This window comes from Alligator mississippiensis, chromosome 4, assembly GCF_030867095.1.
Source record: "Alligator mississippiensis isolate rAllMis1 chromosome 4, rAllMis1, whole genome shotgun sequence".
Taxonomy (NCBI): Eukaryota; Metazoa; Chordata; order Crocodylia; family Alligatoridae; genus Alligator; species Alligator mississippiensis.
Genome location: NC_081827.1, coordinates 158,376,116 through 158,393,549, shown reverse-complemented (window position 1 = coordinate 158,393,549; position 17,434 = coordinate 158,376,116). Strand labels below are relative to the sequence as shown.

Here is a 17,434-nt window from a genome sequence, read left to right as displayed (position 1 = left end):
TCATTTGTATAGGATGAAGAACTAGTTTACTCCCTGGAGGATGTTTCAAACGCTCACTTAAGCTGATCCCACTGTCATCAAGACAAACCTGGACTGCTCACAGCACAAACTGATGTGGGTTCAGGCTGATTCCACCTGTGTACAAGTACACACCACAAGCCAACAAATGGGGAAAGGACACAGAATACAGTCCCCTGCCTGGAAATATATTTAGAGGGCAGCATCACATCATCTAGTTTCCATAATAACTTGACTAGCAGTGCTAGATTTTAAATATATTCTCTACAGCTGAGGACAATATCCACAGAGCAGACAATCCATAAGACAGGAAGTATTTTAGAATATAAAGATGGACAGTGCTTCCTCAGAGATCCTCAGAGCATTATTCCCAGTCCTGGCACTAAGCTGCTGTTTGATCCTGTGTAAGCCACTTTCCTTCTCTGAGTTTCTGCTGTTTCCTTCCTGGTCCAGTCAGACTGGAAGCTCCTTGGGGCAAGCACTATGACTGTGTCTATACAGTTCTCTGATCTTGGAAGAGAAATCCAAGTGTCACTCTAACACAAGCAGTGCTATGAATCTGCCTTGGAACTTATGGGCAGAATTTGGTCCTCTTGGCTCTGGGCTCCTGAGAAATTTGTTTCCTACCAGGGGTTGAAATAAGGACAAAACCCTAAGGAGTGCATCCTGGTGGGCTGCAAAGCTGTGTCACCCCTGACCTCAGGTCTGAACCATGGAGAGGCAGTGTCATGGGAAGGGATACAGGGGAGAGGTCAGACTCCGTATGTCATCACCATCCAGGTCTGAGAAACCAAGGACAAGGGAAGGACGTGACCCCATGGTCGCTCCAGCCCAGCAAGGAGCAGGCTGGGGAAGATGCTGATCTCCAGACACCCTCCTGGTGCTAAACGAGTCAGCAATACTTGTCCGTGGTGTTCACGAGACCCCCCAGAGCCTTTCTTCCTCAGAATACTGACTCTGACAGTGACCACAGACTAAAATACCTTCTAGGATCTCTGCCGTGTCTTGTTGTGGAGTGTGTGGGGAGGGGACCCCTTCCTGATCTCTTGAGTGGTCTGATGAGATCCTGAGGCATGAGATCAGCTTTCTCCCCAGCATCCTGCCTAGGGTCATGCTAACTGGTAGACAGGAGCTATATTGAGAGCACCTCCCCATCCTCCTGCCCTGCTTCTCCACATTTTGGATGCTCTCACTCCAGGGTGAGTCATTCCAAACCAGCCCACAATGAGAAAGCAAGGGGGTGTTAGGACAACAGCTCAGCCAGTTGACTGGGGACTGGGGCTCTGAGCCTTCTCTCTAAGCTACGTGTATGAAGACATGTAGGAAGCAGACTCTGTGTTTGAAACTGCAAACAGAACCAGCTAGGTAGGCCACAGGTGAGCCATGGGTGGACAGAAGAGGTGCAGATTGGTGGGAAAATAATGGATACTGCCCCCAGCTTCCAGTAGTACACTGGAAATGAGAAGGCTGAGCTGGGCTCAAGGGGCTGAGCAGCCTATGGAGGGAGAAGCATGCAGGAGAGGTGGGGGCACAGGTACTATATGTTGAATATATATCCTGCTTCTAGCAAAGTCCAGGAGTGGGTAGGGATTATAGAGGGTTACATAGTACATACATACAGCAGGGGTATGCACAGAGAAGGAGCAGGTATAGACAAGTTAGAGAGCAAGTTAAAGAGAAAACACAGCTTGGGAGGGCTGGGGCTGCACACAAGGCATGAGATTTGCTGCTAGATATGTGTGTGGGGACTGACTGGGTATGAGCAGCAGGGACTCTATGTGTTCCTATACATTTGTAGAGAGGCTGCTCCAACGCACTGTAATTACAGTGCGTTGGAGCAGCCTTGATTAATCGAGTCTGCTGGAGCATGGTAATTACTGCACTCCAGCAGACTCCAGTGTCACGTGTATCAGGGTCCTTGCACTGAAAAATGGCAGTGAGGTGCTTTAAATCAAAGCTGGTTCAATGTGCTTTAGTTCAAAGAACCCCACCACCATTTTTTACTGCAGGTACACTGATACATGTGCTGTTCCAGGCACTTGCAATTGCAGAAGACTGGAAACAGTGATCCAGGTGGGCCCAGGTTATAGTCCTGTGCTCCTAAGGGCTGGGCATAGTGTGTGTGGAGCAGAGGAAGAGATGTGTAATGTCATAGACAAAGCCTGGCAACCAGGGCTTGGCTGAGCTGTACAGGAGGTCTAAGTTATAAGTGAGGTTGGAGGGCAGGGCCTGGGCATCTGAGTTCTGGCTGTGGAGCATGCTGAGGAAAAGGCTAGGTGTGGGGAAGGCCAGCTGAGGGCAAGATGTCTAGGGGGTCCATTTCCCCTGGATGATGGTTCTACCACAGGATCCCCAGCATCAGCTGTCTTTAGGCCACAGGGTGGCGACTCCATCGTTCCCTGTGCAGAAATGCTTCCTCCTCCTCCTCCCCTCACTGCACAGTACTGGCTCTCCATGGATCTGGGCTTAGCAGTAGCAGAGTCTCTGAGAACTTCCTTCGGTCATGGACTGCTCCCCTGAACCTTCAGCAAGATAGCCACCCAAAGTCAGGGGTAAGGGCCCTGTTCCAAGCCACCAGGCTGCCTGTCCCCCAATGGCAGGCACCTCTGAGTTCCAGAGAAAATTCCAGGATTAGATTTGCCAAGCAGAGCTGAAAGCCCACCAGCACACTGACTCAGGGTCCCAGGGCAACACTTACCTGAGCGCCAGCTCTGGGACAGCCGATGGTGGAAGCTCCGGCTGGCGCTCTTGGCCATGAGCTCTGCCAGGTCTTCAAAGTTGAGGATGAACATAATGACAGACCCCTCCTCGTTCTTCACTGGAACCACGTCCACCAGGCACCGCAAGCACGATGCTGCCATGGGAAAGAGAGAAGGGGTCAGACTGTGCCTGGGGGAAGGGAACCTACAGCCCCTGTGAGCCCTGTGCTTGGGTCTACTATGTGCTCAAGAGCATGAGACCCCTGGGGAGGTTTGGGATGACATCCTATATGGTGCAGCTAGTGAGAACCATTCTGGGCTCTAGGAAGGTGGCTGTGATGCTAGCAGTGCCTCTCTGTCTTCCTCCAGTGGCTGAAACGTGGAGAGAGGTTTGTGAGTCTGCCCCTGGCTCCAAAGCAGCAGATTCCAAGCAGTAGAGGCTTCTGCTTCCAAGGGCAGAGGTCCCAGAGTCAGTCCTGAAGATGGTCCAGGACTTCCATCTCTGAGACAGTTAAAACAAGCTCCTACCTAGGGGTGACCCCACAGGCTGCTATGGCAGAAGGGGAATGACTGTGACACCCTACCCACGAGGCTCGCTCTGGACTGGTATGGGGTACAGTGCCCTGGCTTTGAATACTCAGTGCCCAGAGACTAATATATCTGCTGCTGGTGAGGAAGGGTGACTGAGGGATAGATACCTGGGATCAGGGACCTGGAGGGGCATGGTCATGGTCCAGCTTGCCTACCTGTTGTCTACAGTGTTGCTCTATTTCTGCTGCATGAGGCTTGCCCCACTCAAACTGAAGCAGGCAATGTGCATGACAGACTACTCCCTGCCAATGCTCACCCCAGGGGATTGGCAAGGAGCTAGATGAGGGGCTACAGTTTTCAGCCAGGCCAGGGGATTCTCAGTGACTTGGGCACTCAGAACTAAGTTGGCTCTTTGCCCCAAGCACCACTCTGGCCTTTGTCCCACTCTCCAAATTGAACTTTCCTGAGGTCTCCAAGGGTCTGGGATTCCTCCCCTTTCCCAATACCAGGCAGAAAGGGAGGAGCAGAGGCAGTCATTCTGGAGATCACTGGTTCGGTACCTGGAGTGAGTTCACGTGGCAGTTATAAGGAGCATCACTGGCAAGGGCCTCTGGCTTTCAGCCTAGAGCAGGAGCATTCTGTGGGGACTGTAGTGGTTTCCCAGAGACCCCACTGGATGCATTTTCCTGCTGCATGACCAATGTGGGACCCCCCCCACTGCTGTGCAAATTGACCCCATCCCTCAATGCTGCTACCATTGTACTGGTGATTTCCCACTTGCCCCACCGCTGTAGTGTGAGCAGAACCCTTCCTCCTTTCCCCACTTCTGCCACATGAATTTTCCTGTTGCCACCATCATGTGGGCATTCCCCCCTGCCCCATCACGTGAGACCCTGCTGCTGCCATGACTATGCATCCCCCACCTGCTGCTGCTACTCAAGTAGCCCAAGCCCCGCACCCGAGCTCCTGAACTGGTGCTGTTGCACAGGCAGCAAGCTCACCGAGCCTCCCGACACACTGCCCTGCCCCAGAAACCCTGGCCACTGCCACTGCAGCAGCTGGAGCAATGGAATCAGCAGTAGCCATAGAGAAGCCCAGGGGCTGCACATTAACCTCTCATGGGCTTAATGCAGCCCACCAGCTGCCAACTGGACAGTTCTGCCTTAGAACTACATATGTACATTGCTATAGCTTGAACCAAGAGCCTGGGCTCCTTGGCCAGGCCTGTAATGGACTCAAACTGATTGTGGGTCAGGCACCCGTGGCACTCACCAGTCAAATCTGCCCCGCAAATTGTCTTTGTCCCCCTGTCCCACAGTGTGCACCGTGCACCACTCGGGAAGCCGTCTGGTCACAAGATAATATCCCCTGGGGCTGGGGATTCTTGGCAAGCCCCTTGGGCACCCAGCCCTTAATCCCTGAGGTTTGTTCCTTTGAGTAATTAACTGTAACCTGATAGCAATGGGATCAGAGCAGTGGGAATGCACAGGAAGAGACTTGCTGTCCACCGTGGCTCACTGTACCTCTGGGGGCTCCTGGGGTCTTGTGCTGGCTCAGTATGCCCAGAAGAGCAACTGCAGAAGCAAGAATGCCCAAGTCATCTGGATCCCATGACACATGGATGTGAATGGCTGAGAGGATTTGGGTCCAGGTGGGCATCAGCACAGTGTCCACTAGCATTTACCAACCACCCCTGCAGCTTTGCCCCACAGGCCCCACAACTTCACCATTCCCTGCAACTCCCCTGCACTAAGCAGTCCCAGAGACCCCCTACATCTGCCCCTCTTCCTGCCCCGTGTCACTCACCAGCTTCCCAAAGAACCTCTTAACACATTCTCTTCTTTCCATCCATTAACCCTTCCCAGACCCCCACTCCATACCCTCCCCAAGGGACACCACATCCTCTTAGAGAAGAGAGCTCCTGGTTCAATAAGGTCAGTTCCTGTTATCACAGACATCTCATTACAGAGTCCCTTACTTCAGCTGATCCAGCTCCATCCAAAGAGCAAGCACAGGCCTTGACCCCAAGGCCACTGTAGGGAGGCTGCTCCCAGACCTCTCTCTTCTGGTGGGTAGAGTCCTCCTCCTCATTCCCAGCCTAAATCCATTTGTGGACAGTTCAAACCCCTTTGTTACTGTGACAGCATTGTCTTTTACCTTAAATAGCTCTTCTCCCTCTCTAGTGTTTGCCTTAATGTATTTATAGAGAGTTATCACATCCCCTCTCAGCCAACACTCTACTGGGATAAACAAGCCAAGTGCCTTTCTTCTCCTCTTTTAGCACAGGCTCTCTAGTCCTTGCTTAGTCCAGCAGCTCTGCACCTGGACCAGCTGGAGCTCTTCTCTCTTGAACCCAGGTGACCAGAACTGTACACTGGATTCCAGATGAGCTCTCAACAGTGCCTTGTGCATTATTACAGCTGGAATATATCACTTGATACATCCTAGCATAGCATTTGCCTTTTTCACAGCTGTATCACACTGAGTATTCTCATTATGACTGGCTAATGCCCTCAGGTCTTTCTCCTTTTTCTAATTCATGAGGTCCCAGATCCCAGTACTTTGTAGCATTAAGCTCCCTCCTATTTCTATTACTGCAGTCCTCAAGGACATCCTTCTCTCCCTCTATGATATTCTGATCTTCCCCTGTATTGACAACACCTCTCAATTTGATTGATCAGAAAAGTTCATTATCACATACCTATAGTTTGTGCCATGGTCACTGATAAAAATATTAAATAACAACTGTCCCAAGACAGAGCCTTGAAGCACTTCACCACACACCTCTATCCAGCTTGATAATTCCCTTTTCAGCATAATCAGCTGTCATCTCCCTTGCACCCAGTTCCTCACCTCCCTGACAACTGTGGTGTTAATCTTGTACGTTTCTGCTGTCCCTGCACTCACCTGCCACTCCTCAGTCTCTAGTTCCAGCATTTCCTAGAGTCTGACAATATGCCCACTCCTCAAGCTTTTATAAGCTTTGAACAGTGCTTTTTACCCTCATTAGTCTCTAGGCTGGCCCAGGGCCTCAATTCTTTCCCCCACCTCCCGAACTGTCATCCCCTCTAGTCAGTAGCCTCAGGCACCTCACGTTAGCCTCTGAGCTCCCCCAAATCATGAAACATGCTGGCCTCCTTGCATGGTTATGAGCAGAGACTAAGCAGACATAAGTAGCTACTCTCCAGTGGGTGCAAACAAAGCTTTTCACTGTGTTGGTGGCCCAAGAGAGACTAACTCTTCCAGGATGGTGCAGCAGAAGGGGGATAGTGAGTGGCTGAAACAGTGCTCAGTCTTCCCTCGGTTCAACACCCCAACAGCATCCTGGCCACACCCCAGCCAAGTAGGCAATTTTTCCAAGCACTCAGCAATGAGCAGGGTCAATGTCTACAACAAAGTAAATTGGACCAAGACATTCTGGAGAGATGAATGCATCAGATGTTTTTCCTGGACTAGATACACCTCATCCAGCACACAGCCACACTTCCTGACAAGACTTGGATAGTAAATTCATGGGACAAGAAAAGAACAAGCGTGAAGAAAGGCCTTCTGTGCTGGCTGATTGGAAGGGGGCCACCTGCTGAGGCAAGGAACACAGCCCTCTGCAGGTTTGCTCAGCACCACAATCAGAGGAGACTCCCTGGGGAAAAGTCTGACACTCCCAGCACCAGGACAAATCAATATTTTTCCTAAGGCTGTGTAAAGACACTGTCACTGCCTCTGAACCCACTGAACTTGGGGGTATATTTATTTTTAGAGGGGCTGGGCTGGATTATGAGCTGATTTTACAATGGTAAGTCTGATCAGAACTGGTCATTCCCTTCTTCTAGAGCCACAGTTCTTCCCACCCTAGCTGTTGTCAAAGCAAAATAATGCACTCTGGACCTCTCTCATTAAAGAACAGGAGCATAATTCACACCAGTCCATGTGACTTCACAGACTACTGGCCTTGTCAAGCAAACCTGGTATTGCTCTTTGATGAAGTTATAACTCTGGCTGATGAAAAGCATCTGGACATCATGCCCTGAGGCGTCTGCAAGGAGCTGGATTCAATCCTGCCTGACACTGTGATTAAGGAGCTAATACTAAACATACTTAATAGGAGAAAAGCCAGTCAGGATTTCTGTGATGAGACATGCTCTTGGGAAAGCAGGGTGCTCCAGCCAGGATATTTTTCAGGATGTACAGGTTTCTGCCAGAGGTTTGAGGTCCAATGAGAGAGGGGGCATCTTTAAAGTGACTAGAGACAGAGGAATCCAAGGCCTGGCCTTGTCAGACTCAAAAGAGATGGATCGCCATAATTCCATCTCACAGAGTCAAAAAGTTTTTGTGGCCAGATCAGCAGCAGTAGCAATGTCCTGGCCCTCTGGACCTTTTCTTCACAGGCACTAGGACCCTGGAACCCTTCCCAGTGTGAGGCCAAATGAAGTTTGATTCTCTCCCAGACTGACCTCCACCTTTCCTACTACGCAAAACAACCTCCTTCAGTCTATTCCCCACCCTCTTGCGGTCTCTCACCTTTGTAGACATCCAGAAACCACCCAGCTGAGTTTCATTACTGGACAGGGCAACTGGGCCCCCTGCTGAAAAGCACCAGCAGGAATAGTAGCTGGTCCCACCCAGGTGAAACTGGCCCACCTCCAGTTAGGGAGCCAACCAGCCTGTGACAAAGATGTTCTTATTCCAGTGAAGGATGGAAACAAATTTTGAAACTTTGCACACTGCTACACACTTGAACAGTCATCCCCTTGTCAGCTATACCATATTGGCACACATTAAACAGATTAAAAACTGGCTAGTTGATAGATCATCATAGTCAAGTGGGAGCTGTACGAAAGGTCCCACTGGGATCCATTCTCCACACTACAATGATTTTTGTCAGTGCTTGAGAAGACGAATATGTGCTACAGAACTCAGAACACGGGAGAGTCAAGGACTTGGAAATCTGGCTATAAAATGTGCCTCTCAAGGAAGTCTCTAAATAAACTCAAAGGGTTATTTTTTCAGGACAGTAATTTTATATTAATTTATTTTTAACTGTCAGTTAAAGTGTTGGTAATTAAGAACTCTGGAAGAAATATGAAGCTCAAGCGTAGTCATCTAACTTCATTACACACTCTGCTTATAATTGGCTAATAGCTAATTGCCATGCAAGTACTATGGCAACTCTGGGCACTGGTTTAAATGGGATCCTGGGATGAAATCCTCCCAGCTGAACAAAAGAGTGCTCTGTTAATTGGAAGAGTTTGGCATTCAGGCGTTATGAGCAGCGCGTTCCTTCTCAAGAGCAAGGGGATCTGGCTTGCACATTTACACAGGGGAAGAAGGAGGTGTGGGCTGTCCTCTTTTCCTTCTATGCTCATCTCTGTGTGTGGGAAGGGCACTTCCTGTGGGGTGGCTGTTCCCTTCTGCATAAATGAGGTAGGAGGGGGCAGGGCCTTGTACCCCACTCCCACCCAATGGCAGTCAGGGAAGTAATCCTGCCATGTGAAGTGGAAGGGGCAGGAAGGAAGTGGCTGAATGGGAGGTCTCTTGTTTCTTGGTTCAGTCCCTGGTCTATTTCTGAAGTGGTCCAGCCTGAACTGCATCTTACCTGGGGCTCATAAGTGATAATATGCTCCAGCCCCTAGTCAATGACTCATTAGCATTTACCATCCTGTGCAGACATCTCAAAGCCCAACACAAGCCTGCAGACACCCCTGCAATGGAACTAATCTGCATTCACCTTAGATCCTGACTCAGGCTGTTCAAGACCTCCAAGGCAGCTATAAAGACAGATCAAAGATCCACCTGTTGAAGTAAGGAGTCTAAAGTAACCAGTATAAATCACTGTGGCTGGCCTTCAATTAATGTGTTCAGGTTCCATCCAGGAGTTTGGACACACATAAATGTGTCAGTACATTTTATGCATGGGGAAATTGAGGCACAATGGGTGTAATGGCTTGTAAATGTCCCAGGAAAGTCCATTTCAGAGCCTGAGGTAGAAAGGAGATCTCAAGATCTATCTGCCTGTCAGAATGTAGTAATTGCTCTAGTTTACAGCCCCCAGGGTTAGCAGCATTTACAGGGTTTAATCCTAGAGGGCTGCAATATTTGAATGCGTAAATCAACCAGCCTCGTTTCCAACCCAGGCTAATAAGGAGCTGCATGCAACACAGAGCTTCATTTTTCTACCTAACCAGGCAGTGGCTGCATGATCAGGATTTAACAAGCCAGGGGCTCTGGGGAGAACAAATTCCTTTGCTGAAGGAACACGCACAGGTTTAATAACAATGGCATTTGACAGGATGCATTAATCTGACTCGCAGACTGGGTAACTGCATTGCCTGTGTCATGGGCAAATGGCCTGCTGCTGAACACAATGGCAGCATTCAACGGAGTCCAAGCAACAAGGTGACCCAGATTTGGCTGATTTAAGTGTTATTTAGGAAACAGCCCTGATCACCGATGTGAGGCCTTGTATCATGTCATGTCATTTTCACTCTAGTTCGAAGCAGCAGGGAGCCTTCCAAAAATGCCTATCAAAGAATTTGGTATCACAGCAGAGAGACCAATACTGCTACTTTGCCAGATCATGCAGAAGCAAGCACGTAGCAGGCAGTCCTCGACTTAAGACGTTTCGAGTTACAACGAATGGCACTTACGACATTTATAAACTGACACCCTGTTTCGACTTTCTGATGTCAGTTTAGACTTTATGATGCTTGAGCCGATGCAATGCCACACCAGCAAACAAGTTCATTGCGTCACCCATCTCCCTGGAGAACATCTGTCCAAACTTCCTTGGGCACTTTCTTTAAGAAAACAGACAAGACTCCAGAAAAACCTGCAGCCAAGACTCCTGAGAAGACTCCAGCCAAGAACCCTTCAAAAAGTCCAACCAAGAGCCCTTCAAAACATCCAGCAAAGTCACCTCAAACAAGTCCTTCCAAATCAATACGATTGCTTTTTACAATATAAATACATTAATGTAGCTATATTACTCATCTATAATTGACTGAGTACAAAATTCTGGGTTATTTTTGGTGAAAATAGGGTAATCAGGCCTTGGTTCAGGAGCCAATCCCCCGTTTATAACATTGTTCCTATGGGAAAATCAGTTCTGAGTTACGATGTTTCAACTTAAGACGCAGTTTTCAGGAACTAATTGTGTTGTAAGTCCGAGAACTGCGTGCACCTGACAAATATGTTAGTTTATGTGTACTGATTTACAAATATTAAGCACATGATAGGGTAACACAAAATATCAATGGAATTGCATGTCAATACATGATCTGCCAAACACAAAGGTAATTATATGCCAAGGCACTCTGAAGATGTTTCATAATTAGCTGCTAAGCAATGACATGCTGAAACAACAGAAAGCTATGTTGCAGTTCCAGGATAGGGACATGAAAGTGCACTGACAGAGCATACTTCTCTCTGTGATGGCACCTGATGCACTTAAAGCAATCCTAGATCTGGTTGCTCCTGAACAGAGCACACAATTAAGATCTCCTTTAGAACAGAAGGATCTATGCAGTAAATTCTGATGCTGGATGACCCTTTGGAGGTGGAAAGGTGTCATGGCTAATTAGGGTAAATGTACAAACTGCTTTATTTTTTACCACTGAGTCAGAACTATGCCCCAGTATGGTGCTGTCTGCTAGACAAGTTACTTTTTGGATAAGCTGTCAAACACAGGGCCTGAGAGCTTAGATTCATTAATAGTAAGGGTGAGATAACATTACCATTTATTTTCTAGGGGTCCTGTGTCCCTTTCCACACAATACAGGGTGGGGTTTGTTAAGCACAATAATGTGCTGGCCAAAGTCGACAAAAAGAAATTACAGTTTGCTTCTCTAAAAACAAAGAGATACAGGACTCTTCATCACTTCCTGGAGAGCTAAAGCTGCTGTTAAGTAGCTACCCTGGTAAGCAGTTCCCACCCCAAGACAGCTGCATTTTGATTTGTGTTATACAGGCACAATCCATAAAGCTCCTGGAGACCCTCTAAGAGAAGAGCTGCTGTATTAGTGTAGACTGTTAGCGTGATGAAAGAGGGATGCACTAGGCACATGTTACAGCATTCTGCAGGCACTTTTCATCATGTCCCTGCCCTGGAATGGAAAATCCCACTGTCCTGCTAGCTCCAATAGGAGAGTTGCCCTGTCTGTGCCATTTGTGAGCAGAGCATGAAAAAATCTGCAGCAATCTTTTCCTAGACTTGAGATGGAATTGGGGTGGGGCAGGGAGGAGAGCTACAGAAGTTGTCTGCTTCTAGGTCTCATCTGGACAAGGCTCTGTGGAAAGTAACCCAAATATTCTCCAAGGCAATTAGTTCCTGGGCTTGTAAGGCACAGGTTCCTTATCTTGCTCCTGTGCTTTGTGATTAACAGGCCAGCAGTTTGCAAATAAGGAGGATTAGCACATCAGCAGGCACTAGGACTTGCTGATGTTCCTATCTGGAACTCCATTCTCTGGCAGAGCCAGTGTTCCCAAAGCCTTTCCTCTCATCTGCTGGGGAAGGGAGGGGAGGGGGCAGAGGGAACAGTTGTCTTTGTGTGTACAATTTTAAACGGCTCAGGCTCCTGTAATCAGGAGCAGATGGCCTGTATTGCAGAACTTCAAAATCGGTCCTGACGTCAGTTACGTGCGCACACAAAGGAAGGGGGAAGAAATAGACACAGTCAAATCCCTTTAAAGACCCAGACAGCTGGGAGATATATACACACACACATACACATGTACATATATACATACACACACACACACACACACATTGTGGAGGGCTAGCAGTGGGCACTCCTGCACTGAGCCACCCACTTCACTGCACCCAACCACCTACCAGGCTCTGGGTGCCTCCCTGGGGATGCCTCATGTCTGGCTGACCCCTTTCCTGGAGCACACCCATGAACTTGGGGTCACCACTGCCACCACCCAGGAGTCTCGGTCTGTCTACGGCCCTGTGCCCCCTGGGATACACAGGTCTTGTAGACTTTGAGGGTGCTTGACCACAGTGATCTTGGTAACCAAACCGACAGACAGGTAATAGAACAATGGCAAGAAAACACCTGATAGCAGAGTTTGGGAATAGACTAAGATGGTATTATGCCATACTTCCCCCCCCCCCCCCCCCCCCTTTAAAAGCTTAGGCACATGGCTTCTCAGAGCTGTGGGCCCAGGCGTGCTTTGTCTGGAAGGGTTCTCTTTCATACCCAAAGAGAAATCAGCCAACGCATGAGACAAACCATAACAACAATACACAGAATATCAAAGCACATTGGGGAGTTCCCATGCCAGAGCACTCGGGTAGGCCTGAGTCCATGTGACCCAGTACCCAGAATCTCCTTGTAACAGAGGGTTTGCTCTCCCGTTGTGGCTTTCCTTGGAGTGTTCCATGGTCTTCAGGGCATTCTGCTTGGTCTCTGCTTGCAGGTGCTCCCCGCGGAAGCTGTCCAACACTGGTCAGCTCATGGCTGCTGCAGCAAAGCATCCTGGGTGGCTAGCTTGGCCTGAATGAACATAGTTGCTCTTAGACAGCATCTCGCTGCTGCACCAGGAGGACAGCCTCCTGTCCTGGGGCCTCCCTCTCCTCCTGCAACTTGTGAGACTGCTGCCTCAGGTCATCCCGCTCTACCCTGTGGGCTGTGGACTGCTGGTGCAGCTCCTCCTGGTGCCAGTCTGGCACCCCCAGCAGGTGCTTCCTCACCTTCAGGGTCTTGTCTTCCTGCTCCTGCATGAGCACCTCTTGCCTAGCCAGGCAATTCATAGATTCATAGATGTTAGGGTCGGAAGGGACCTCAATAGATCATCGAGTCTGACCCCCTGCATAAGCAGGAAAGAGTGCTGGGTCTAGATGACCCCACCTAGATGCTCATCTAACCTCCTCTTGAAGACCCCCAGGGTAGGGGAGAGCACCACCTCCCTTGGGAGCCCGTTCCAGACCCTGGCCACTTGAACTGTGAAGAAGTTCCTCCTAATGTCCAATCTAAATCTGCTCTCTGCTAGCTTGTGGCCATTATTTCTTGTAACCCCCGGGGGTGCCTTGGTGAATAAATACTCACCAATTCCCTTCTGTGCTCCCATGATGAACTTATAGGCGGCCACAAGGTTGCCTCTCAACCTTCTCTTGTGGAGGCTGAAAAGGTCCAGTTTCTCTAGTCTCTCCTCGTAGGGCTTGGTCTGTAGGCCCTTAACCATACGAGTGGCCCTTCTCCGGACCCTCTCCAGGTTATCCACATCCCTCTTGAATTGCGGTGCCCAGAATTGCACGCAGTACTCCAACTGCGGTCTGACCAGCGCCCGATAGAGGGGAAGTATCACCTCCTTGGACCTATTCGTCATGCATCTGCTGATGCACGATAAAATGCCATTGGCTTTTTTGATGGCTTTGTCACACTGCCGACTCATGTTCATCTTGGAGTCCACTTCCGTGCCACCCAGCAGGTCATTCCCTAGGCTGTAGGTGTGCTGGACATTTTTCCTCCCTAGGTGCAGCACTTTGCATTTCTCCTTGTTGAACTGCATTCTGTTGTTTTCTGCCCACTTGTCTAACCTGTCCAGATCTGCTTGCAGCTGTTCCCTTCCCTCCGGCGTGTCCACATCTCCCCATAGCTTTGTGTCATCTGCAAACTTGGACAGAGTACATTTCACTCCCTCGTCCAAGTCACTGATGAAGACATTAAAGAGTATCGGTCCAAGGACCGAACCCTGCGGGACCCCACTGCCCACACCCTTCCAGGTCGAAACCGACCCATCCACCACGACTCTCTGGGTGCGACCCTCCAGCCAATTCGCCACCCACCGGACTGTGTAGTCATCCAAGTCACAGCCTCTTAACTTGTTCACCAGTATGGGGTGGGATACCGTATCGAAGGCCTTCCTGAAGTCTAAGTATATGACATCCACCCCTCCTCCTGTGTCCAGGCGTTTCATAACCTGGTCATAAAAAGAAACTAGATTGGTCAGGCACGATCTGCCTGCCACGAACCCGTGCTGATTTCCCCTCAGCATAATTTGTCCTGCCGGGCTCTCACAAATGTGAGCCTTGATAATTTTTTCAAAGACTTCAAAGACTTTTCAAAGAATTGGAGGGGGGATTCTGGTGCTCCTGTCCGGAGCGCACCTTCCCCCACAGAGGTGGTTTTCAACCCCTCCTCGAGAGTCTCGGTTTCCTCTGCCACTGTTTGACTGGGCTCCACCCTAGGACAGCGCCTCAGCTCTGAATGGCATGCCTTGAGAGACAGGTCATGCTGACGCTTGAGCTGAGCCCCATTAGTCTCGTACTCGTGTTGGCGCTGTTAGGCCTTTCTCTTTCAGTTTCTCCACCAGTTCGGCCATGGTCATGTGGTCAGACTTGCCGGCCATCCTAGCTAACTACTCTTTCCAGTTGACCCGATGCCAAATTAGAGAATGTTTGCTCAAGGGTTTTCAGTGACTCTACTTCCTTTCCCCAAAGTATGCCTTCTAGACAGCAGACTATGGGATCCTACCACTACCACCATGTGTGGTGGGCCAGCAGGGGGCACTCCCATGCTGAACCACCAACCTCACTGTGCCCAACCACCTACCAGGCTCTGAGTACCTCCCTAGGGGTGCCTCATGTCTGGCCGGCCCCCTTCCTGGAGCACATCTGCAAGCCTGGGGTCACCGCTACCACCACCTAGGAGTCTCGGTCTGTCAACAGCCCTGTGTCCCCTGGGATACACAGGCATTGTAGACTTGAGGGTGCTCAACCCACTGCTAGAACTTGGGGTGCTTCCTTTAGCCTGAAGCTGAAATAGTGGTCTCCCTTTGTCAGCCGAACCACAGGGACACAAAGACATACCCCTCTCCCAGCAAGGTCACCTCACCTAGAACAATGGAGAACTTTATTGGTTATAGGGAATAGGTTTGGGGTAGGGTACAGGATAGAGAGGTATCACAGATTAACTTTAGAGCAAACAGTGTGGCTAGGTAGCCTTTGATTATGGAACTGCTGTACTGCAAGCTATATATCTAGATAGACCTCAAGTAGCTTACTCACAAGTATCGTCCAGAGGCTTGTTGCTTTCCTCTGGAGGCAGGCAGTTTCTTGTGTGTCCAGGTTCAAGACAGAGAGGGAGAGGGCTGCAGCTGTCAGCTGCTCTTCCTTTCTCCCCAGGAGCCTTAGGGCTCTAGCATGGAAGTTCTCTCCCTGCTTTCCAGCATGGCTCTCTCTAGCATGGCTCTGCCAAAAATGGCTCTCCAAGATGGCTCTGCCCCTCCTTCTTTATGGGGACCCCTTTTCTCCCCTATTGTGACCTCATCACTAAGGTCTCGCCAGGAGCAGCCCCACTGGCTGAAGCCCAGTAGTTTCAAATAACATTGTGACGGGCTAGCTGGCAGTGACCTAGTCCAGGGGTTTTGAAAGGGCAAAAGATGATTGGAGGACTTGGGATTCCCTTTCCTCACCAATCAGGACCCAGAGACTTGCCCCTCATGTCCCCTGATTGGTTCCTTGGGTCACCTAGAGGGGGATAAAAGGGGCAGCATGGCTGACTCAGGGAGAGACCAGGGAGGGACCATGAGAAAAGAGCTTCAAAGAGCTGAGGGGCGGAAGCAGTTGCTCCAGAAGAGCCTACAGGAAACCTGAGCAGGACCTGCAGGCAGCAGTTGGACCCTCAGCAGCATGGTGTGTGGCTGGCAGGAGAGGCTTCCTGCTGGGCTCCAGGATCCCCTACAAGAGGCTGTGGCTGGCAGGAGAGGCTTCCCGCTTCAGCAAGAATCTGAGCAGTGACCTGAGGGGTTCCCAGCTCAGCTTCCAGCTCCTCCAATCAGAGACCAGGCAGCTTGACATGAGGCCAGGGCTCCAGGAAGGTCAAGACCCCTAGCAGTTCAAAGCAATACCAACACTGGTGGCTGTGTGGCAGTGTTCCTACCTATCACATGGGAGATACAAGTTCAAGTCCCAGCTTTACTAACTTGGGGTGAGTGAGCTAACAAGGAGAAGTTCTTCTTCCTGTGGAAAGGGGCCATTGTGTTTTCTCCCTTTCCAGGTATCTAGGCCCTATATTTCTTTGTCCTTTGACATTTTGTATTTTGTGCCTTTTTATATTTCCCCAACCAGTATTGTTTGCTCTGCTGTTTGCATTTTATATTTTGCTAACCCTGTCTTTTATCAATGATTGTAAGTGTTTGAACTTTGTTGAATCCTGCCCCTTGGGGCATTGTAGTGTCCACTATACCCCCTGATTATGCCTGTTATGTTCCCTCATTAAAAGGTATATGGTTAAGTCCCCAGTGGTGGTCTGGCTCTGCTCTATAGGGGAAGGAGAGTCCCTACACCTCCCACAGCGCTTGTGCACCTGCTTTCCTCCCTTCAATTGGAGAGAGGGTACCTTTTGGAGTACTGCCCGGGTTAGGAAGCTAGCCACGCAACTTGCAGTGGCAGGGAAACTTGAGACAAAGGGAGCAGGTTCCCCCTGCCCTCAGGAATGTATCTGCCTCGGGTTACACCTCAGGATTACCTCAAGCAGGGTATGGGGAGAGCTGCTTGCCCACCCCAGTAAACATGGTAACCAAATTGACAGACAGGTAATGGAACAATGGCAACAAAAAACCTGATAGCAGAGTTTGGGAAGAGACTATGATGGCATCCTTCCACACATAAATACATCTATATATATACACACACACACACATGCACATATATCTTTATTTATGCAATGCATGTAGGATAAGTCCATTAAAGAATGAGGTAGGTTGGAGCCAAGTGGGGGTTTTCAAGAGAAATCCACTGAAAGGGAAAGTATGGGAAAGCAAGAGAGCTAATGTGACGGTTAAAACAAAAAAATGGGTCTGTAAATCCTAAAGCTGAACTCCTGAGAAAGGTTCTTGCTATCTCTCCAAGTACATGGGTTTCTGCTAGGCAGATGCAAAAGTATCTCTGAGACTCTCAGAGATGCTCCAAGAGTTTCCCAAAGATGGCCCAAAGGATGATTCATGGGAAGATTCCAGCTGGGAAGGGCTTTATTCTCTCTCCAGAATTCTGCTGTGTAAAACATTTCTAGCCCTCCAATCAGAAACAAGACCACATGACCTGGTACCCAAGCACATGCCATGAGATATAGGCAAAGAGCCCACTCAAGTTCGAACACTGTAATCACCAGTTACTGATGAGTCCTCACAAATAACGAACGTGTGCAAAGAGGACTGAGCTCCTTTCCCCCCATCCCCCAACTAAG

At 49.5% G+C, this 17,434-nt stretch overlaps 1 protein-coding gene across 2 annotated transcripts in view; it reads right to left on the bottom strand.

Annotated features, from left to right (window-relative positions):
• The window catches only part of KCNH6 (potassium voltage-gated channel subfamily H member 6), a 144,755-nt gene that overhangs the window by 73,958 nt on the left and 53,363 nt on the right, over positions 1 to 17,434 (bottom strand). For both annotated transcript variants that reach the window (XM_019500802.2, XM_014609184.3), the window contains exon 3: positions 2,717 to 2,872. In XM_019500802.2, the coding sequence (XP_019356347.1) occupies positions 2,717 to 2,872 (156 nt within the window). The remainder of the gene's footprint in view (positions 1 to 2,716; positions 2,873 to 17,434) is intronic.